General features: G+C 39.7%; 1 protein-coding gene across 1 annotated transcript in view; it reads left to right on the top strand.

The window, feature by feature from the left end:
* Positions 1–22942, top strand: part of NELL1 (neural EGFL like 1) — an 860846-nt gene that overhangs the window by 204300 nt on the left and 633604 nt on the right. Inside the window, exons 8-9 of the mRNA XM_058663250.1 lie at positions 8550–8684; positions 9606–9708. Of these exons, the coding sequence (XP_058519233.1) occupies positions 8550–8684; positions 9606–9708 (238 nt within the window). The remainder of the gene's footprint in view (positions 1–8549; positions 8685–9605; positions 9709–22942) is intronic.

The raw sequence follows: 22942 nt of genomic DNA, 5'->3' as shown, positions 1-22942 counted from the left end.
ATGTTTGGGAGAAAAAGGCAGTATGTATCACTGTAGATTTTTTGGAAATGGAAAAGAAATTTGCCTACTGGCTATTCAAGTAGTAATGCATGAGATGATGTATGGTCAAAGCCAGTACAGTTTATAAACTAATGCATTTTGGATGTGAGAATAATTGCCAATAATCAGGAAGGGCAAAATAGCTTTTGTTAGGAACAGATTACTGTCAAGGGAGGCATTCTATTACATTTCTAATGCATGATTTATTTTAGGGCTGTGCCTAAGTTAAATAGGGAACTGAAGTTTGCCCTTCAATACCTTCAGCTTTATTGTTTTGAATTTTTTTCTCCTCTCCATCATCCACTTAACAAGCCTATTATTGAAGACCTGCTCTTTGCTGCATACTGTGTTAAGCACAAAGAGGCAATGGTAAATAAGACATGCTTCTATCCCAGATATATTCCTAACAAAAGATGTACACAATTAATCACTTTCATATGTATTCATAAAGTGTAGATTCATAATGAAAAGCCCTGAGCCTTGTGGAGAAAAGCACAGAAAAAAAAATAGAAAATGAGGCTAATACTGCTGTTATGATACCAATCAGTTGTGGACATGAGTTCCAGCCAAGGGCAAAGAAAGAATTAGGTTGGGCCTAAGAGACATTAGAGTCTGCAAAAGGAAGAATTTTAATAACAGGCAAAATGATGCATTAATCCTGTTCCACCTGCAGCTGTGACTGCTCCTTGCCTTCAGCCATGGCATGTGGATAAAAAAATGGTAAGTAAGTGTACAGGAGGCAGGGCTGTGCTTTGGGCTGATGGCTTCTGCCACTGAGGACAGTTTTTGCTTGAAACCGTATTTTTGACCAAACCAAGTGCCTTTTTGTCTGGAAGAGAGAGAGATGGAACCTGTTTGTAAGAGAAAGAGTGAGTCTAAGACTGGAGACATGACACATTACCTTTTTTTAAAATTTTTATTTTATTTTATTACAAAGTCAGATATACACAGAGGATGATAGACAGAGAGGAAGATCTTCCGTCCGATGATTCACTCCCCAAGTGAGCCGCAACGGCCGGTGTGCGCTGATCCGATGCCGGGAACCAGGAACCTCTTCCAGGTCTCCCACGCGGGTGCAGTGTCCCAATGCATTGGGCTGTCCTCGACTGCTTTCCCAGGCCACAAGCAGGGAGCTGGATGGGAAGTGGAGCTGCCGGGATTAGAACCGGCGCCCATATGGGATTCCGGGGCTTTCAAGGCGAGGACTTTAGCCGCTAGGCCACGCCGTCGGGCCCGACACATTACCTTTTCATTTCAGAGTGCAGTGAAAATGCAAAATGCTGCAATTTGCCTTCCCAGCTTGTGGCATATAGAAGCTTTCAATTCATGATGTCTGGAGGAGCTTGCTGTTAAAGCTGTTAATTCTATTTTAGTATACTACCAAGTTTTTGGAACAATAAGCATGCCACCTAATCTTAGATGGCTGGGGTCTCTGTTCTGCAACCTCATGAATACATGTTTTTCCTCATTGTATGGGACATTATTCTTCTGTTTTAGCTATGTATTAATCCATAGTGAACTCTGTACTTAAGACAGCATTATGTAAAGTATGTGCTTGTAAGACATAAGATATTTAATTGTGGGCAACAGTAAACAGAATGGTTGAATCCACCTTCTAAACCTTCTCTTTTTGGCAGATTCATTCGCTGTTTCTCCAAACTGTGAATTGAATTACAATTCTACGACTGGGTACTTTGATTTCTACTGCACAGTTTGCAGTCTATGATAATCTAGAACCAGAGTTGGCATTTTTTTTGTATGTAAATGGTCAGCTAGTCAATTTTGAGTTTTGCAGACTCAGGAGCAAAATTGAGAAGATTATATATATGCTGATTTTATTTCAACATCATCATTTATCATAATTTAAAATATAATCATTACAACTGGCTTCTATACACGTTGAGATGGCTGTAGGGTACTATTCAGTTGTCTTATGTCTATTTTCATTTTAGTATTTAGCAGTTTATAGTGTTGAAGCATAATTTTGCTGAACTTGGCAGATTTTAGGATAGTCTAACCTGGCTTATAACTCTAACAAGGCATTTGTCAACAGTTGAGGTGCAGAACAGTTTTAGGAGGGGTGTGCAGAGAAATCTTCAATACCCTGGTGAGGAGTAACTAATCTTTGTGTCCTACCTAGTAAGGTATATGTGGCTCCATGCTGACCTTTTCCTGTCTGGTTCGAAGCTTTCCTTGTGCAGATCAGCGCAGCACCAGCCGTTGTGGTCACTTGGGGAGTGAACCACAGACAGAAGATACTTCTCTGTCTCTCCTCTCTGGATATGTCTGACTTTGCAACAAAAATAAATAAATCTTTAAAAAAATAAAAGTAAATTTTGAAAAAAGAGAAATTTGAAAAAAAATATAACCATTAAAAAGTGTAAGAAAGAATCTTAGTTCATGTGCCATACAAAATCAATGCGACACACTTGACCCATGAACTTTGGTTTGTGAATCCTTCCTATACAAGAATAAGGCATAAGGAAAAGGATATTAACCAGGCTTTAGAGGATGCTTTCGCAGAGACAGCCAGGTTCACATTGGTTATGTAACAGCTGCTTCCAGCCCACTCCTTTGCCTCGATGACCAACAAGAGCCCCAGACTATCACCAACTGTTTGGACTGGGCCATCTCCACGTGCTGCCTATCTAAAACTAATCCCAAGTTCATTCTTCTGAAAGCTCTGCTGTGTGTATCAGGCAAGTGATTCAGAATGTCACAGGTTTCTTTAATTCTCTAACTTCTTTATCTGTAGATTTTGTTGGTTTAGGATCTGATTTGTAAATTAAATGATTGTTCGCACTGGGAGTGATGATAAGTAGTAGTGCTTTTTTTTCTGTTGAACAAAGTTTTTGGACTTGTTTTAGAAAGATTGTTAAATACTCAAACAGCTTATATCCTAATATATTTTAATTTTTAGGTACTGAAAAGATAAATTGAAAATATTTCATGATATTAATGGATCTGATGAACTTCATAATCAACTATAGTTTTGTCAAGAATTTTCACGGTGACAGATCCAGCTAATATTGTAGATGTACAATATTAATGGTGTCTGTCCTGTAAATTTTACTTTTTGTGTTGAAGTAATTTTAATTTTTGTCACAATAATGATTTCTCATCTTTTAATAATATCAAAAGTGAAACTATGCTTTCCTGTGTGAATTTAGAGAAATGTATCATTAGGATTGCAGCTGTTGTAAAAAGTTTAGAGTGAGAATTATCAGTGCAGAGAATAAATGACTGAACTGCATTAAGAAAGCAGAGAATCTATACATTGTTCATTGGACATTCACTATATATTCTATTTGCTTAAAATTTTCGTGTTGACTTTAATCTTCACATTACTGTTACAGGTGAAGTTCTGTTTATTAGCCCACTTTATAGATGGTGACACAGATTGGGCAACCTTTTTTTTTTTTTTAGCAAATGACGAAGGAGGGTCTTGAATTCATGTAAATACTGAAAATTGAATCACGATTGAAAATGTTTTTGATTGGATAGGAGAATCAAAAGAGATAATAAAGGAATGACTAAAAGAAAAAAGTGGATGTAGCCAGTAGGTGATTGGAGATATCAACAGGAAGAAAAGTGAGTAGAGAGGAAAGGAGGATTGCTTGTTTGATCACTGCACTGAGCTGGGCCGAAGGTTTCATTGTTACCTATTGGGAGTGAAATAGGGGAACATAGATCTTGTAGTCGTTTTCCAAGGAGGAAGGCTAGAGCAAGATCAAAAGCTTTTTGTTCACTGTTTCTAGCAACCAGCTGGTTGATCCCTTGAGAATATGTGGGATTCTTTGAATTCTGGATTGACTGTGTGTATTCTGCCTGGACCACTCAGGCCAGCCTTGTGTTACGCTGTTTGACTAGGAATTTTCAGATCACAAAGACTGATCAGATAAATCCACAGTCTTAGTGTATGCACATTGAATTCTTAAGGAAATTTCTTAAAGAATAATTGTATTTTAAATTCCATCAGATAGTACCTAATTAGTAGTGTTTTAACTATACGTTGTGATTAACATATTTTATTGTGAGAAATTGTCTGTGTTGTCATTTATATAGATTGTGATTTACATATATATATATATATATATATATATAGTCATTTATAAGGTAAACTACTGACTCAAAATAATATTACTTTGAGCACCATTTCTACCTCAGTAAGTGAGTTGACCAAGCCAACACATTGAAATTTTGGGACCATGTTCAAAAATGCAAACCAGTCCTTCCAATCTTTTTTTTTTTTTTTTTTTAAGATTTATTCATTTTATTACAGCCAGATATACAGAGAGGAGGAGAGACAGAGAGGAAGATCTTCCATCCGATGATTCACTCCCCAAGTGAGCCGCAATGGACCGGTGCGTGCCAATCCGAAGCAGGGAACCTGGAACCTCTTCCAGGTCTCCCACGCGGGTGCAGAGTCCCAATGCATTGGGCCGTCCTCTACTGCTTTCCCAGGCCACAAGCAGGGAGCTGGATGGGAAGTGGAGCTGCCGGGATTAGAACTGGCGCCCACATGGGACCCCGGTGCATTCAAGGTGAGGACTTTAGCCGCTAGGCCACGCCGCCGGGCCTCAGTCCTTCCAATCTTACTGGGTTCCTGTAAATCAGTTGCCAGTATAATGTGCAGTTTTTAAACTACAATAAATTACTGTAAAATGGCAATTACAGATAAATCAGTAAAATAACTTACCAGTTAAGTGTGAATGCTAAAACTGAAGGTAAAGCTCTAAAGGTTCCCACCTTTGTATGATAATTAAATTTAATTGACCTTGGGCCAACCTTGTTGTCTAACACTGCTTGCTTGTTGTATAGCTGATAAGGTATGCTCACACAACTTCCATGCTTTACCAGAAACCCTCAGTTGTAGGTCAGCTTTGGTGCCAAGTTGACTGCTAGCATCCCTGTTATCAATTTGTTATGATTTTCAAACATTTTTACTTAGATGTTGAATGTGGCATTTTGATTAAATCACTGAATTCCTTTGGGCTATCTAGTCAGCCATTTTGGCGAAAGCAGAATTATAGTTGAGCCTCTTGGCACATTGAACACGATGTCTGGTGGTATGTGGCAAACCAGAAGTTAAATATGGTTCTTTGATGCAAAAGAGAATTCTATAGGACCAAATGTATCTGGACCTAGATTTCACCTTTTGTTAAATTAGGAGATTGGGGCAAGGTTAAGCTGATGGCATTTGAACTAAAATTTGTAGGTTTGGTTGATTAAGATTGTCACAGAGTCAGGTATATCATGGTGGAGACAGAAAATTCACTTTGGGATTACACTGGTCTGATTATGTAGCTCAGTTTTGCATATTGTGTCCTTGAATATTTGATGCCTGAGTAACTTATTGGACTTTCTAGTTACCATTTCTCCTTAAGATGGTAAAATGGGGATATTGAGTCTTGGTTTTAGAAAGATTCCACAAGACCAGGCAAGTGAGGTTTGGTGCGTGGCTTACAGTGTGCATTTAGAAAATGGTACCAATTATTTGTATCACCCCTATAAAAATGTGTACCTTTTCCAATGGCCAGGCTTCACAAAACTAGCAGAATTTGTGGATTAATTTTGGAATCGTGCTAGAGCTAAGCTGTAAGAGGTCTTGGAATGCAGCATAGTTCCAGGTCATAGTGGAATTATGAAGCCCTTGCAGGTGGCAAGTCTGTTACACAAGTTGGACAGGAATTGCTGGCCAAAGTCAGATCAGACACAACAGCTGAAGATATCAGATCAACTCAGGAAGACCTCTTGGGAGGTCTTCTTTTAGGATTGGGCTTGCTGCTAAATGACTTCATGTTGCTTATTCCAAGATGTCATGAAATATCTTGCACTTCTATTCAAGGGACAGAGGTCATGAGTCCTCTTGAGAAATTCTGCACTTTGGCAAACCTATGCTTTTTCCATGGGAAGATTACATAGAGAAGTTGCCTAAAATAATATGCCTTTTTTAGGTCTTTTGATAGTTCTGTTAGTGACCGACGAGTCCAGCAGTATCTTGGTGTACTCCGGAGTTCTTCTGGGTAGTCTTGACATTGAGTGAACCACCTATCTACTTGACCAAATAGATTGTGGTGGTCCTGCTCTTGAACTCCATCTTTGTCGCGCACTTAGGCTACCTTCAAGATCATGTGTAAGAGACACCAGAGAAAAGGGTGTGGATTTCTTCTGTTTAAATCTTTGACAGATCTATGTAAGCAAATCAAGTAGCACTGGGAGTGGCATTGAAACTTGTAATCTATCTAATTTTGAGACTTTCATTGTCTCCATGAACCCAGTAATGATTTTTCCAGTAAGTTTGAAGGTTTAATAAAACAGATAATTTCTTTTTTCCTTTCATATAAAAACTTGTCAAATAAACAGTATTTCAAAGATTTTTAAAGCAATCTACCAAACCACTGAAGTGTTCAGATCTATTTGTTGACCTCACTGTGGAGAAGACTTCTGCTGTGTGTCTTTGAATACAAAAAGAATGAATGATTGGTCCTGGCACGGTAGCCTAGCAGATAAAGTCCTCATCTTGAATGTGCCAGGATCCCATATGAGTGCTGATTCTAATCCCGGCTGCCCTGCTTCCCATCTGGCTCAGTGCTTGTGGCCTGGAAAAGCAGTAGAGGACGGCCCAAAGCCTTGGGACCCAGCACCCATGCGGGATACCTGGAACAGGCTCTGGACTCCTAGCTTTGGATTGGCTCAGCTAGGGCCATTGTGGCGACTTGGCGAGTGAATCATCAGATGGAGGATCTTTATATCTGTCTCTCCTCCTCTCTGCATATCTGACTTCGCAATAAAAATAAAATCTTTAAAAATAAAGAATGAATGATTCAGTCCATGGTTGCTTAGGTAAGTGCACGAACAAAAATTGTGACAGAGTACAACTTTACATTATCTATTTAGAGTCTATAGGCATTCTTAGAGAAAATGGCAGGTAGTATAGAAATACTTTTAAAAAGTAAATTTGTATAGACTGTAATACCAGTGACAGAAAATATAATTCACTTTTGATTCAGAATTGTTTTCCCTTTTATTGTTGTTACAAGATATAGCAGGGGAAATGAGAAGGCAAGATTACATATTAAGTGCCTTTGAAAAATTAGCTTTTTTCCCTAATATCACTTTGCCTTTGTGTCTGTCAGATATACTCTTATTATTGCAGAGATTAGGGATTTTCAGTGTTGTCAGAAAAGGCTAAATGTATTAAAAACAAAAGAAGAGTTTACATAGAAAACAAAACCTTCCCAGAGAATAGCTTTCATCATATTAAAGCTGATATTTTCCTTGGAATTGAGTTTTGTCAGTGAGCTTTAGCTCAGCTTTGTTGGGTCATAAATGGAAATTGCCAAAATTACCCTTCAGCAAACTCTTGGATTTTCAGGGAACTTTGGTGGATATCCAATTGCCTTTTGGATTATTTAGTCTTTAAGACGTTTCCTTTTGGATTGATAGGCACACAAAAGTTGTTTCAAGTTTTCACAGAAAGACAGCACACTTCCTTTCACTAATAGCCCTTCTTGGATGCTTATAGAGGGGTGTATATCTAATTCAGCTGGTCCCTGTTCAATCCCAAATCCTACATCAACCATTGAATTATAGGAAATACCGGATCCCTAAAAATAAAGATAATAAATGCTAAGTTGTTACTTTCTTTTAAATTATTGTTGACCTATGCAAGAAGTCTTCAGAAAGTTAATGGAAGGTGTGAGCTGTTAAAAAAATATTATGCACAAGTTTCATATATTTTGCATCATAATGAACTGACATTTTAATTCAACTTAATGAACTTTAAAAAAATGATTTTTTTTTTATTGGAAAGTCAGATTTACAGAGAGAAGCAGAGTCACAGAAAGAAAGATCGTGCATCTACTGGTTCACCCCTCACATGGCCTCAATGGCCAGAGTTGAACTCATCTCCCATGTGGGTACAGGGTCCCAAAGCTTTGGGCCATCCATTACTGCTTTGCCAGACCACATGCAGGGAGCTGGATGGGAAGTGGAGTAGCAGGGCCATAAACTGGCATCCAAATGGAATCCCAATGATTGCAAGGCGAGTTCTTTAGCCGCTAGACTACAGTGCCAGGCTTATGGTTGTGTAACTTTTAAACATTTAAACTCTGGTTAGTGTGTGAAGAACAGGGAATGAATAGCAGGAGAAAAATGTGAGCACACAGGAGTTTCTGATTAGATCGCTTGTAAACATTGTAATGAGTCCTTGAGCACGCGTTTGTTACAGTTGCTTCTGTGTGGGCTTATGCCTAAAGTAAGAGTGTTTCTGAACACCAGTGAGGCTCCTGAGATATGGTTTGATGTCTCATTTGGTGTTCATTAGACCATGAGAGCCCATATGTCTTTGATCGAGAGTGATTTCACCTTGTGCTAAAAAAAAATATAATAAACAAGTAAAATCTGGTGAACTGCTCTGAGCACTTTTTTCTCTTCCTCTTGGAATATTTTTTCTTGTGGTTTTATTAGGACAGGTGCAATTGAATGACAATAACTCTTGTTTGCAGCTGAATTATGCAGAGACAAGACTTAGTCAATTGGAAAACTGTCACTGTGAGAAGACCTGCCAAGTGAGTGGACTGCTCTATCGAGACCAGGACTCCTGGGTGGACGGTGATCACTGCAGGAACTGCACATGCAGAGTAAGCTGCTTTGTAAACAAATACGATAAAAGCCATTCTAAGCAGACAGGTTCTTTGATGACAGCACAAGCTGCTTCTGCCAGATAGAATGGTAACTCTCAGAAACATTACCTTTTTACTGAGCACACACTAGCAGTCCCATTTTTTACATAAGTACTTACACATTCAAACTTGTTTTCCCCCAACAACACTTAATTTTGTTCCAATATTGTTATTAAGGAACTTACTATTTGGAATTGTGAGTTTGAGGTGTATATAGAGAGAGTCCTTTGATTTTTAAACAACCTAGTGCTTTACTTTATTCACAACTTTTCTATGCTAGAATAAATTTGAAAGTGGAATTAATTAGTTGCTAGCTGTTTCCTTTATGTTTTGTAAGGTATCTGTTTCAGAAGTGTACAAAATGTCTCTTCCTCCTCCCCTGGCCCATATCCCTATAAATTTTAGGGTATCCATCATTTGTTTGTGCTTTCCTTTTTTGTAGAGAATTATGTATGTGTCCTCTCAAAAAATTAGTATGTAAACCCGGTGCAGTTGAAATTACTTGATAAATATCTGAAGAATGCTATTGTTTGTCCAGGAAAAGCAAAATAGATTGTTAGAGCTTCAACCATGATTGACAGGGTCTGCAAAAGGTGTTATTTGTGTTCTCTGTAGAAATAGGCTTTTTACTTTCTGCCTAATCTACTTAGCCCACACAGGCAGGTGGGATGAAGCCAGTGATGTATATCAGGAAAGTAATTGAGGTGGCACGGGTTCATTTTGGTGGGAGAAAATACTTGATTTACGGTCCTCAAACAGCCTTGGAGTAACCCAGATTGTTTCCCCAGTGAGGTTTCGGAGGTGACATGTGAACTTTCTCCACAACAGTAGCTTTCAAAGGACACTGTTGAGACATTTCCCCCTTTTTCCCTTCCTCAGAGTGGAGCTGTGGAATGCCGAAGGATGTCCTGTCCTCCTCTCAACTGCTCCCTGGACTCGCTCCCGGTGCATATTCCTGGCCAGTGCTGTAAGGTCTGCCGACGTAAGTGTTTCCCAAGGGTCAGATGTATTTTTTGCTGCTTTTTTTCCCCCCAAGATTCAACTGAATGACAGTGAAGAAATACAGAACTCCAGGTTGATACAGAATTTATGTGATGTAATCATTTGCATTGTGGCGGATTTTGACAACTTTTTGTTTTTAATCCTCACATTAACTCCAACTGCTATTCTTCCCCCAGTATGTGCAGTAGGAACTTCCGTTCACAGAGATAATGTCTCATGTCCAGAGTCAGACAAAGATGGATTTGATGTATAAATTCACAACTTTTAACCTCATTGTGTTGAGGTTCCAACATTCTGAAGACTCTTAGTTATGGGCCAGAGTATGGGTTTTATCCCTCTGAGATTTTGTTTACATTCTCTTTCAGGACCTTTGGTAGGAATATACGATGACAATGGGAAATGAATTTACCAGGGTCTTTGTGGTAGTGAGGACAGAGGTGAGATATAAATCTAGTTCTTTTGTTGCAAAGCCTGTAGTCTTCATCAAACCACATGATCTTCTACAGAAAAGGAGAAGTTTGGTTATGAATGTGGCACCCCTAAAGGTCCTTTTCAAGATTAATTTATTTATTAAATGAAACATACCCATGTCAGTGGGTTTTCAAAACATCATAGTGTACGTATTCCTTAAGAAAAACATTTCTCTTCATGTGCCAGTGGATGTGGGGATAGTTGGTCTGGCCGCCCAGTTCGGGTCTTTGTTGAATTCTTTTGAAGGGAACTGTGGAATATTCATTTTGTTAATGGTTGGGACAGCACACCCATTGCCCTGGAGGGTGAACTTGGAGTTTTTCTAAAGTGAAGAACCTTCTTGTTTCTGTTTTGAGAGTACTGTGAGATGTGGTGCCTGGCCATGCTGACAGTCCCAGTGCATGGTTGCTGAATTTTTGTTCGATCCCGTGAAGGAAAGATAGTTTGCATAGATGATTGTTTTCTGATCTTGATATTCTAAGAGTCAGCACAGAGCGACATTAGCATGCTATAATGGGTTTATGTAAAAATCTGAGATTTGTACTGTAACTGTTTTGAATTCCCTGGACTGATCTGTGGATGCTACCTCTTGGAAGTTGTTGTTTAAATGTAGGAGTAATCGATCCCTTAAGTGATATGTGTTTTGATATCTTAATGAAGTCTTTTACTTACAACAGCATTTCAAAATACAGAGAACAATAAAAACGGTTAATTCATCTATAATATCACCATGTGGAAACACTCATAATTGAAATTTTAGTGGATTTTATTTGTCTTTAAAAATTTTCAATGTTTTATGTACACATGAAATCATACTGCAGAGAGACAATTCTATATTCTACTTTGGTGACTTTTCTTGCTGAAGTGTGTCACTGTGCTTTTTGAAAATCTGTAAAAGCTTCATTTAATGAGATTCATAGTTTTCAATTGTTTGACTTTTTTGCCTAACTTTTTTTTTAACAATGCTGTTCCAGTTTTTGAATAGATATCAAGGTTATTTCCTGGTTTTAACTATTGAAAATTACTTTTAAATAAGTTGTTTTTGTATAATATATATATATGTATTTCTATATATATATATACACACACAAACTCACACATTTGTATATCATTATATATATGTATCTTGTAGTTCCTTATGAATATCTTCAGAGTAGATCTAATGGACTGAAAATTAACATTGTTTTAAAAAAATTATTTATTTGTATTGAAAGTCAGATTTACAGAGAGAAGGAGGTACAGAAAGATCTTCCATCCACTTGTTCACTCTTCAAGTGTCCACAAAGGCTGGAGCTGTCTGACCTGAAGCAAGGAACTTCTTCTGGATCTCCCACACGGGTGCAGGGTCCAAAGGCTTTGGGCTGTTCTATGTGCCACTGCTTTTCCAGGTCACAAGCAGGAAGCTGGAAGGGAATGGGAGTAGACAGGATATGAACCGGTGCCCATATAGGATCCTGGCATATGCAAGGCGAGGACTTTAGCCTCTAGGCCACCATGCTGGGCCTGAAAATTAACATTTTCATCTCCTTGATACATACTGTAAAATTGCCTTCCTACTAAATGTTATTTTTCTTCATTCTGATTCATTTGAGCATTTTAGGTTTTACAAAAAATATTTCAGGAACTTCCTAAATTTTACCAAGACATGTTCTAGCTAAAACATTAGTGTGCCCTTTCCCCTTAGTAGAATTCATAGCAGGTAGATAAAGTAGCACTAATTTTCTCAGCAGCTACAACTGGTAGCTTGGTGTGTTTAGAGTTTAATAAAGTAGAAATACAAATAAATTAAGGTCACTATCCAAGAGAAACTTAAAAAGAAGTGATATAAAATGCTTATGGTAATTAAAAAGTTAATAACCGGGCCCGACTACGTGGCCTAGCGGCTAAAGTCCTCGCCTTGAATGCACCGGGATCCCATATGGGCGCCGGTTCTAATCCCGGCAGCTCCACTTCCCATCCAGCTCCCTGCTTGTGGCCTGGGAAAGCAGTTGAGGACAGTCCAAAGCTTTGGGACCCTGCACCCACGTGGGAGACCCGGAAGAGGTTCCAGGTTCCCGGCATCGGATGGGCATGCACTGGCCCGTTGCGGCTCACTTGGGGAGTGAATCATCGGATGGAAGATCTTCCTCTCTGTCTCTCCTCCTCTCTATATATCTGGCTTTCCAATAATAATAAAAATCTTAAAAAAAAGTTAATAACCTTTGACCTAAAGGATTTTATTTCTTACAGATTTTAGTAGAAATATGCACTTGACAGTTCCTGAGTACTGGCAACCAGAGTAGTGAAAGAACACCTTGTCTCAGAGAGGCAGATTTTGGAGTCCAAGAAGTTGTTTGTATTGTGTGGAATTCTGTGTGCAGTAATGCCTGACTCTTGCATGGGTTTGATAATAGAGAACTTAGATGGGAAGGTGTTGGAAGACCCTTGAGGACTAGGTTGCCCAGTCTCTGTACAGTCTGCCCAGGTTGCACTTTGGTGGAAGAGCCAAGAAAAGTATTTCTAGTCTTTTAGAAGGAAACTGTGATAATGATGTAAGGAAGAATGAGGATTGATAGACACAAGCATTCTGGTACTTAGCAGAATTTACAGACATTAACAAGTATTTTTACAACAAAGAAAATGATGGAGAATATTTACTTTGATTATCCATTTTGATATGATAATTATGTGAGGTTGATTGTATATGCTATTTAGCTTGATTTAAGCATTCACAGATATTTAAAGACATCAGTTTGTGCACCATAAGTAGGTAGAATTTTTGTCAATTAAATCTAATAAAACATTTTTTAAAGATTTACTTTTATTGGAAAGTCAGATATACAGAGAGGAGGAGAGACAGAGAGAAAGAGCCTGCATCTGATGTTTCACTCCCCAGGTTTCCGCAGTGGCCAGAGCTGAGCCAATCCAAAGCCAGGAGCCAGAAGCCTATTCCGGGTCTCCCATGTGGTCGCAAAGTCCCAACCCTTTGGGCCGTCCTCCACTGCTTTCCCAGGCCACAAGCAGGGAGCTGGATGGGAAGCAGGGAGGTGGGATTAGAACTGTCGCCCGTATGGTATCCTGGCATGTGCAAGGCAAGGACTTTACCACTAGGGACTGCGCCAGGCCCAATAAAACATTTTTAAAAAGAAAAAGGTAGAAATGTATACTGCATATGAAATGCATACTTTTAGGTTTTGTCTATTTAATCTTGTCTGACAATCTGGAGTTTGTTTTGATTGGGCAATTTAGTCTATTAACATGGACTGTTAATCTGTATGTAGGTGAAATTACTATTCTGTGACTATTATTTTCCTTTGGTTTAGTTCCTTATTTTCATTTCAAAAAATTTTTGAAGTGCTTCCTCGAGCAAATTTTCTTCTTAAAAAGTTTGAATTAGTTACGCTTATGTGAAAGAGACGGAGAGAAAGAAGATCTCCTATTGATTGAATCACTTTCCAAATGTCCACAACAGGAGAGTCTGCCCAGGTTGAAGTTGGGAACTAGTAGCCCAACCTGAGCCTTCAGTGTGGGTGACAGGAACCCAAGCAATCGAACCAGGGTAGATGGTAGCAGGAAGCCAGACCTAAGAATCAAAATTGGGCACTTTGATAGGGTGTCTGTCCACTTAGCCAGAGATCTGCTTTTCTCGGCTCCTCCCACATCCCACACACGGCTTTAATCATTGTAAGTAGATGAGCTCCTGTAATCCTATAATAGGCCCATGAGGGAAGTGTTACAAGATGAAATCACTGAAATATATTCAGAGTAAATAATTGTTCAAAAACCTGAATACCACAAAGTATCAGGGATGCAAGATAAAACCACGCTATCTATACTGCCTTTATAAATGCTTATGGAATGAGTTAATGAGTTATCAAGTTCACAATGAATAGAATAAAGAAAGCTGCATCCTGAAGAGAATATAGCTCGTGGCATCATCTGAGCTCTCTGGTTTTGGGCTTCCTGTTAGGTGAATGACACAGGTAAATATACAGTTAGCAGCTAGATAAATATCAGATAAGATGGCTGGACAGTGGTTTTCAAGGGATATGTAGATTCAGTCCACTTTTAGATCCTCACCCAAACCCCAAAAGAAGTGTTTCTCTTTCAAATTGGACATCTTTCCTTTGTCTCTGGTGTGTCCTTCCTACTCTCAGGATACCTCCTGCTTACTGAACATTTTGCAGGACAGCAGTAGCACAAGAGAAATAGCAAAGGTGACCCCAACAACAGCAGAACACTCTCCAGATGAACTCTCCCCCCTAACCTCTGTCCCATGCCAAGAAGGAGGTGCTTTATCTTGAAATAAAAAAGCTTTTCTGATGTTGTGCAGTCCAGACACCTGAGTGACTACGAGGGTGGTGTTCACAAGGACAAGCTCGCTGATAATATCCATCTCAAGGTCAGGGTCCATCCCAAAGCTCATCACTCCAAAGGATCACAGAGCTGTTAAGCCTTACAAGGCAGACTGGTAGCAGCAATAACAGAACAGAAATTACAGAGGCATTGAATAACAAGAAATACAGCGATCCAGCAATGAGTGCTAGGATAATTCTCTCCCTAGAAAGAAAAGAGAAGTAACTATGCTCCATCATTCCTGGGTGGGATAATCTTTTTTCCAACTGTGATTTTCCATTATAAATTAATAATCTTTTCTCCAAAACACTTGTGGCTGACCTATTTCAGAATGTATATATATATCATGTTAGGCAACTCTCCAGCCATGTTTGAAACAACACTCTATAAGCAATACAATATTTCTTAAATTTTTTTTCATTTGTTTGAATTTTGTTTGGTAGGAGACAGAGACTACACAGAGAGTGATCTTCCATCTCTTGTTTTTTTCCTGGAATCCTGCCACACCTAGGGCCAGGACCTGACAATGTCAGAAGACTTAATCCATGTTTCCCAGTAGGTGTCAGGGATCCAAGTACTGGGCATCACCAGCTGTCTTCCAGGGTGCACATTAGTGGAGACTGCAACCTGGAGCACAGCTACGTTTGAATCCTGGTGCTCCAATATGGAATCCTTGCATACTAATTTGTAGCTTAACTGCTATGCCACATACCCTCCCTAGATGTCTTATATGTGAACCTATGTTATTTCCCTAATATTTTCTCTGGGTTTAAGTTTGGGGAAGGGGCAGTATTTTAGAAACAGCAAAGGAAGCTATTAATCTGATTCAGAGAAAGGGCAATGATATCTAGGAACAAATTGAACTGCTTATGTATTTATTAGAAATGACCTCAAAAAAGTGGTGTCTGTTTGCAGGAAGGAAAGAACTTTTCTGAGTAACTCTTAGTGTGTTGCCTGAAAGAAAAAAACACGATTCTTTCCTGGGCTAATGGAAAGCTCAGTTGGGTTGTGCATAAGGAAAGGGCATTTTCAAAGTGGAAATTTCTTTCTTTTTTCTTTCCATTTTTTCTTTCATTCCTTCTGTAAGGCGGAGTTACAGAAAGAGATGGAGAGAGACAGAGAAAAACAGAAATCTTCCATTCATAGTCTCCATCTTCAGATGGGTGCAACAGCTGAAACTAGGCTAGACTGTAATGAGAAGTTAGAGTTCCAAGCATGTGAGCTGTCTTCTGCTTTCCTAGGTGCATGAGCATGGAACTGGATCAGCAGTAGAACACCTGGGACTTTAACCAGTGCCCATATGGGATGCCAGTGTTACAGCTAGAGGCTTAACTTGCCATGCCACAACTCTGTTCCCAGCTAGGATATTCTATCTGATTGGGAGGCATCAGGAAAAACTCAGGGGAGTCTTACAGATTCTTAGGCTCTAGGCATGGTAATTCTGCAGTAGTGCAGGAGTTCTACTCCACCAGCATTTGTTGAATTTATGCTGTTTGCAAGCCTTTTTGAATATATCTACTACAAATCAGAATTCTCTGTTGAGATGCTTAAATTGGAAGTTTCCAGGGCCCCTCCTAGAGCTACCCAGTCATGATGTTCAGGCAGTGATATGTTGAAATCTATATTCTTTGTGTAGGCAAAGATGGAAGGGAGGGAGGAGAATCAGGAGTAAATTGCACCTGTGGAAAACTGCATATGCTAATGAATTGGGGCAGGTAAAGGAAAGAGGACATGCTGTTGTTGACGGTGACAGAGCATCTTTGCAGGTGTACACGAAAAATAAAAATGCACAAATGATTGAGTCTGGGTGATGAAAACTATTCAATTGAAGTATTCAGTAGTCCTTACTGAAATCCTTCTCCAAGACAAACTCAATTCTGGCTACAACAGTTGGCACATGTTCTTCAGTTACCGTATGCAAAACTCTATTCTGCCATTTTATGTGAATCAAGTCATTTAATTCTTCCAGCAACTCAAAGTAGTAGATCCCACTGTTCACTCATTTTATAGATGAAGAAGTGAAACACAGAGAAAAAGTAACTTCTTTAAGGCCTCTCAGCTTTTGTGGAGCAGAAATAACCTAGGCATTCTAGCTCCAGAACTAATGCTACTCAGCTGTGTTTCCTACCTGTTGCTGCAGAACACAATAAACAGTATTGTGTACCATGAACATTCTGTAAGATACAGCGGTCTCACAGGGAATGGAGTAATTAGCTTTATCAGGAATTGACATTTTGGCATAGAGGGTTAAGTTGCCTCTGAAGTCAACATCCCATATCTGAGTATTCATTTGAGTCCCTGCTGCTCTGCTTCTGATCCAGCTCCCTGCCAATGTGCCTACAAAAGCGGTAGAAGATGGCCCAAAGTGATTTGCCCCCTACCGCCCATGTTGGCGATGCAGTGGAGTTCCTGGCTCCTGCCTTTCTGTCTCTGCCTCTATGTGTTACTCTGCCTTTCAAATAAATAATTTTTTTAAGTGAGAGGTAACAAAGAAACTTCAGTGTGTTTTGGAGGGTGGGAAAGAAAACTTCACAAGTATCAACATAGCAGAGTACTGAAAATGCATGGGCATTTTCTAGGTATGCAAGATAAGAAGAGCATTTGTTCCAGAGGGAATTCCCCCTGAAAAATCACAGAAATAAACACAACATTGCTTTTGGCAGCCAAAAGCAATGGTTTAAAGCAGGGTGTAGGGTAATCAAGGCAGTGGTTTTGGGAAGGCTACTTACTGTATCAAGAGCAATGAATTATTCTTGCAGCTTATTCTGGCTGCTGGTGGTGAGCCTGGCAGGTATGCTCAGTCTGGGGAGCTGCGAAAGGAGGGAGTATGTGTGAGTGACAGCCAGAGGACCTGGCACGTGGTAGGTAGTAAACAAGCATTGTTTTGCATGAGACAAATGAATTCCGGACAGAGTGCCTACAAGTGAGAGGCTGCCAGGTTTGAACTAGAGCCTGTGGGAGACTCAGTATGTGATTAACAGATATGAAACAGGAAGTTGTTGGGGGAGCAATACATTCCACTTGGCATGTTTGAGTTGGCAATGCCTGAGGGACAATTGGCTTGATGTCAGTGTCTTGTTCAGAATGATGGTAACTGAAGCCAGGGCTGTGAATTATCTCACAGAGGGAGGAAGAATCCCTGTGTCTTCAGCCCCTCTGATCTGACACTATCCTTTAAAGTATAAAAAGACTGCTGATTCTGAAATTCTAAGTTGCTCAGTGCCCAGGGATGGCTGGAGTGTGTGTGCAGGATACAAATACCAAAGTAAAGATGAGCAGCTCCACATCCATAGCTGACAGGGATGTCAAACTGTACCTGTCAATTGTTTATTCATTGTGCACCCAGATGGCAAACATGTCCAATCTTGGCACCAGAGGAATCAAGGTCAAATTTGAAAGACCAGACATCTATGGCTGCAAAAAGACATAACTGAATAACTCATTCCTTGAATCTATAGTCGTTTTTTTTTCTGACCTTGTAGAGAAGTATGTGTTGGTGCTGGGTCTCGATTTCATGGTTGAACACTGTAAAATGTTCTAGTTTGCAAGTTGCTGGTGTGTTTTGAAGGGTTTCAGGAATCCACTTACTTTCCCACTTACACTGAAGCCGTTTGAATGGAGACCTGAATTCTGAGCCAAAGGCACCACAGCCTAACTCACCTTTTGCTTGAATTTCTCCAAACATCAAAACTAAGCCTTTGGGCTGAAGATCAAGAGCCTGGATAATAAGGATTGATGTGAGGCATGTGGAAGGTAGTGGCAGAGAAGGAGTGCTGTCTGAGAAGCACAACTCTACATGAGAAAGTAGGTGAAGTTCATGACCTCTCTGGTAGAGGCCTGAATGTTGTTCTAAGATAATTTCATAGATACTTAACATAGTGATCACATGCATGGTGCTAACTGCAAATGGCTGAGACATTTAGCAATATGTTGACATAATTCACCAGCTCACAAAACTCTCTACTACGGGAGGGCATCATGCACACTGCGTTTTTTTTTAATATTTAAAAAATGATTTATTTATTTTTATCTGAAAGCAGATTTTTATAGACAGAGAAGGAGAGACAGAGATTTTCCATCTGCACTTCTCAAACGGCTACAACAATTAGAGCTGAGCCTATTAGAAGCCAGGAGTCTGGAGCCACTTTCCAGGTCTCCCACATTGGTGCAGGGGCCCAAGGACTTGGGCAATCCTCCACTTTCCCAGATTATAAGAAGAGAGCAGAATTGGAAGTGGAGCCACTGGGACTCAAACCAGCATCCATATGTGGTGCCTGTTACTCTACCTTACTGGCCCCAGGACATAATATTTATACTGGATTGGTAGATTTGAGGGATGGTGTATGGTGTGAATGTAGATAATGAGTTATTCTTATCTCCAAATAGGAGATCTGGGGTGAGTCTGTTAGGCAGGTGAAAAGGGGATCAGACAAATGTCTTCAAAAAGAGTAGCAAGTGTATTAACACCACTGTGGGAGTGGAAAGGGACAAGCAAAAAAAGAAAAGTGTATTTCTTTGCTTCTGAGCCTGGCCTTAGAAACAGATGGACAATTTGACAGCAGTGCATTTAACAGAACTGTCACTCTGGAGCAAGCCACCTTGCAAAGTTGGCAGTAGCTGTATTTGGAAGTGTGGGGACTTGTTAGAGAGGATTTCTATGTCCTTAGAAGTTTGATTTTCCCATTCAAGTCTGTTGGTGAATCCAGATTGTCATTAGAACCGTTGAGTCAGCTGCAAGTGATTAATACAGAAATTGAGGCATGAAAGAAGATGGGGGGGTAGATTTTGGTTTAACAAGAGAGGTAATGCCTTATATAAAAATTGTATTACTTTTCCACTTTTTCTTTGTTGATGCTGTTTTTTGCCATGAAATTTTGGGTGTCTTGATATTGCTGAAAGTGGTGTTGCTTAGCATAAGTGATTCAGGGATCAGGAAATTTGAATGGTTTTGCGTGCCTAATAGAGGGGCATTAATTCTATAATTATTTACTGTTTTCAACAGTATGTTGAAGACACAAGGCATGAGTTTGGAAATAAAATTATGAATAGACATAGTTCCTGCATTCATGAAGGTTTCATTGAGTAGGAATCATGCATAATTAAATGTGCAGCCAAGATACAATGATTTGTATTCTTTAAGCCAAACCCATATCATAATAGAAATGAAATACAAAGAAAGAGCAACAAGTCAGGGTTTGAGCTCAAGAACAACTGTATGAGGTATGTTAGGTCTAAGGTGAAACTGATAGGTATGCAAGTTAGATTGTTGCCTGTAGGAATATAGTGATGCCATGTGTACCCATAGAAGAGAACAACGCCTGTAAATGAAAGCATGTACAGGTTAGAACATATGCAGATGTCAGTGCATGGGAGGGTGAGTGAAAGCACAAATTCTGTGAGCTATAAAGCTTGAGCAAAAGAAGACACATGAATGTCCTGGTGTTAAAGACCCATAATGGATTCAACCAGGCTCATACTTGTACTTAAAGATTCATGCCTGAGCTGTCTCTATTCTCAAATAAAAGAAGGACTCCAAATGAAACACTTAAATATACCTTGACAGAATGATACTAGGTTTTCTACCTCTGCCAAAACCTACCATGCCATGATATTCTTGGATAGCAAGAAGTTAAGTTTACAACTGTTGTTAGGGAATATATTACTGTGATAATATGAGGAAAAGTGGTGGGAGCAGAAAGCAGGGAGTGAAGAAAGTGAGGGGAGAGAGAAATCCATGTATATACAACTGTATCATGGAAACTAATTATAAAAAACCATATTCCTGGGCCCAGCACTGTGACATAGTATGTTAAACTCCTGCTCGTGATGCTGACATCTCATAAAAGTCCTGGTTTGAGCTCCAGCTCCTCTACTTGCAATCCAGATCTCAGCTGATGATCTGGGAAAGGCAATGTGACTGTCCCAAATGCTTGTGACCCTGCACCCTTGTGGGAGACCAGAAGAAGCCCCTGGCTTCAGTTTAGTCTAGTGTTAGCTGATGTAGCCATCTGGGGAGTAAGACAGCAGATGGAAGATCAGTCTCTCTTTTCCTCTCATTCCCTTTCTCTCTGTAACTCTAGTTTTTCAAAGTAAATAAATCTGCCAAAAAAATGTGCCTAAATTTTGCATAGAGAAATACTAGACAGGGTTGAAATTAGAATGTGGGAAAGTTAGCAGGTTGTGGTAGAACTAATGAAGAAGGTTAATGATAGCTCAAGTGAAGATAGTGTTTGGGGGCTGAGGTTGGATCATGGGGAAAAGTAGCTTGACCTAAAAACTTCAGGAAGGAGCATTGCTTGGATGTGTGTGTTGACTGAAGACAAGTTTGATTAATAATTAGCAAGTAGGAAGTTGCTGGACTCTATGCTTGGTATATGTTTGCAAAGAAAGAACCTTGATTGAATTTGAACTGTAATACTGCAACAAGGTGGAGGAATCCACCATGGGGGAAGGGCATGGGGAGGGGTGGGGGGATTCCCAGAGCCTATGAAACTGTCACATAATGCAAAATAATTAATAATAAAAAAGAATTAGCAAGTAGGACCCGGCGCCATTGCCTAGTGGCTATAAAGTCCTCGCCTTGAACGCCCCGGGATCCCATATGGGCACCGATTCTAATCCTGGCAGCTCCACTTCCCATCCAGCTCCCTGCTTGTGGCCTGGGAAAGCGGTCGAGGACAGCCCAATGCCTTGGGACACTGCACCCGCGTGGGAGACCCGGAAGAGTTTCCAGGTTCCTGGCTTCGGATTGGCGCAGCACCAGCCGTTGCAGTCGCTTGAGGAGTGAATCATCAGACGGAAGATTTTCCTCTCTGTCTCTCCTCCTCTCTGTATATCTGACTTTGTAATAAAGTAAATAAATCTCTAAAAAAAAAAAAAGAATTAGCAAGTAGAAGGATCCAGATGTTTGGATGTTGATGCTAGAGTGTAGTAGATTTGGATGAGGTACAGGTTGCTGATGATCAAGTCTTGAGAGGAAAGTCTCTGAAGTGGAGATTTGTGTGTGCTTACTTAGGATGTCTTCTCAGATCATTTCTGGTCTAAGAGCAGATACCAAGGGGAGGAAAATTGGGCAGAAAGAAAAATTTAACTGCAGGGATATTTAGAATTGGAATGTCCTTTCAAAGTTGACCTTAGTTGGGGCCAAGTGGCCACTTCTTTATACATTCTGAATCAGCATTGCAATTGACTTTGGGCAAATAGATCAGAGCAGATCCAAAGCAAGTGTCCAGCGAAGATCTGCTGGCTGTCCACTCTTCTGTTCCAGGAACTCTAGGCATTGATCTTTGGTCATACAGGGGACTCTGAGCAGCCTAATGTAGCATGGTATTGTAGGTGTGCATTAAGTAAAGCAGTGTGTCTGAGCTTTGCTCTTGCTATGGCTAAAAAGAAAGGATTGGGCCAACTAATTACTAAGGCATCTGTATTCTATAAGTATCAGAAGATTATAGGACTATGCAACCACAAGATTTTATCAATCCATTTTTAGCAGATACTGATATGGAGGTCCCAAGATGAAATATATATAGGACAGCAATCATAAGCTAATGTGAAAAATCTCTTAGAGTGCCTGTCTCCACTTTTCCTTCTGTGAACTTAGGCTAGACATATCTCATTGCAGGAGGCACAGGCATAGTTAAGCCATTGCGTTCTGTTCTTGGTGAAGTGGCTGGAGAATTTGATAAAGTCACATTCAGTTCATAGCTAGCTGACTGACTTATGAAGTGAGTGAACAAATAAAGTCATGACTTGATGCTTAGACTAGTCTAAGTTGAGAAGTTGGAGTTCTATTTATGTCTTGAATTTTTAAACAAGGCCTGTTTCCCCTGTCTTCCATCCCTGTTATCCTTTTGAAGTCACCTTTCCAAAGGCAGTTTTATAAGCATTGATGTAGAGATGTAAAGGGTTTGCTTGTAGTTTTCAGGTATTTTGGGAGTATTTTAGGATTATGTAGGCTAAGGACACCTACCTCCTATGATCACAAGGAAAATGAAACAATATCTTTCTCCATTTCTTTGAAGTTTTGTTGAGTGACATATATGGGTTCCATTTCACCCATTCATTCATTTTATAATTGGAGTGTCTGAATGAAAAAAATACGACTGAAGTATTCCACGTGGTGACAGCCTGTTCTTCCTTGTTTTAACTTCTTGCCACATCAATTCATTGTCTAGTTTCTTCGGTAACTACAGCGCTGAAGTAATTGTATGTTGTTGGTGAGAGAAACAAATAAGACAAGGTCAAAAGAAAGTTTTACTGGAGGACTCCAGGGTTATGCAGCCTGTCCCCAAGTTTTTTTTTTTTTTTTTTAGCAAGATGTATTTTCCTGGAATGAAAAAATTTGTTTCTGTGGAATCTATTGATTTTTTTTCTTTTTTTTATCGATTACGTTGCATTATGTGATACAG

This window comes from Ochotona princeps, chromosome 4 (genome assembly GCF_030435755.1).
Source record: "Ochotona princeps isolate mOchPri1 chromosome 4, mOchPri1.hap1, whole genome shotgun sequence".
NCBI lineage: Eukaryota > Metazoa > Chordata > Mammalia > Lagomorpha > Ochotonidae > Ochotona > Ochotona princeps.
The sequence above is the reverse complement of the archived record's forward strand: the minus strand, read 5'-3'. Positions and strand labels throughout refer to the sequence as shown.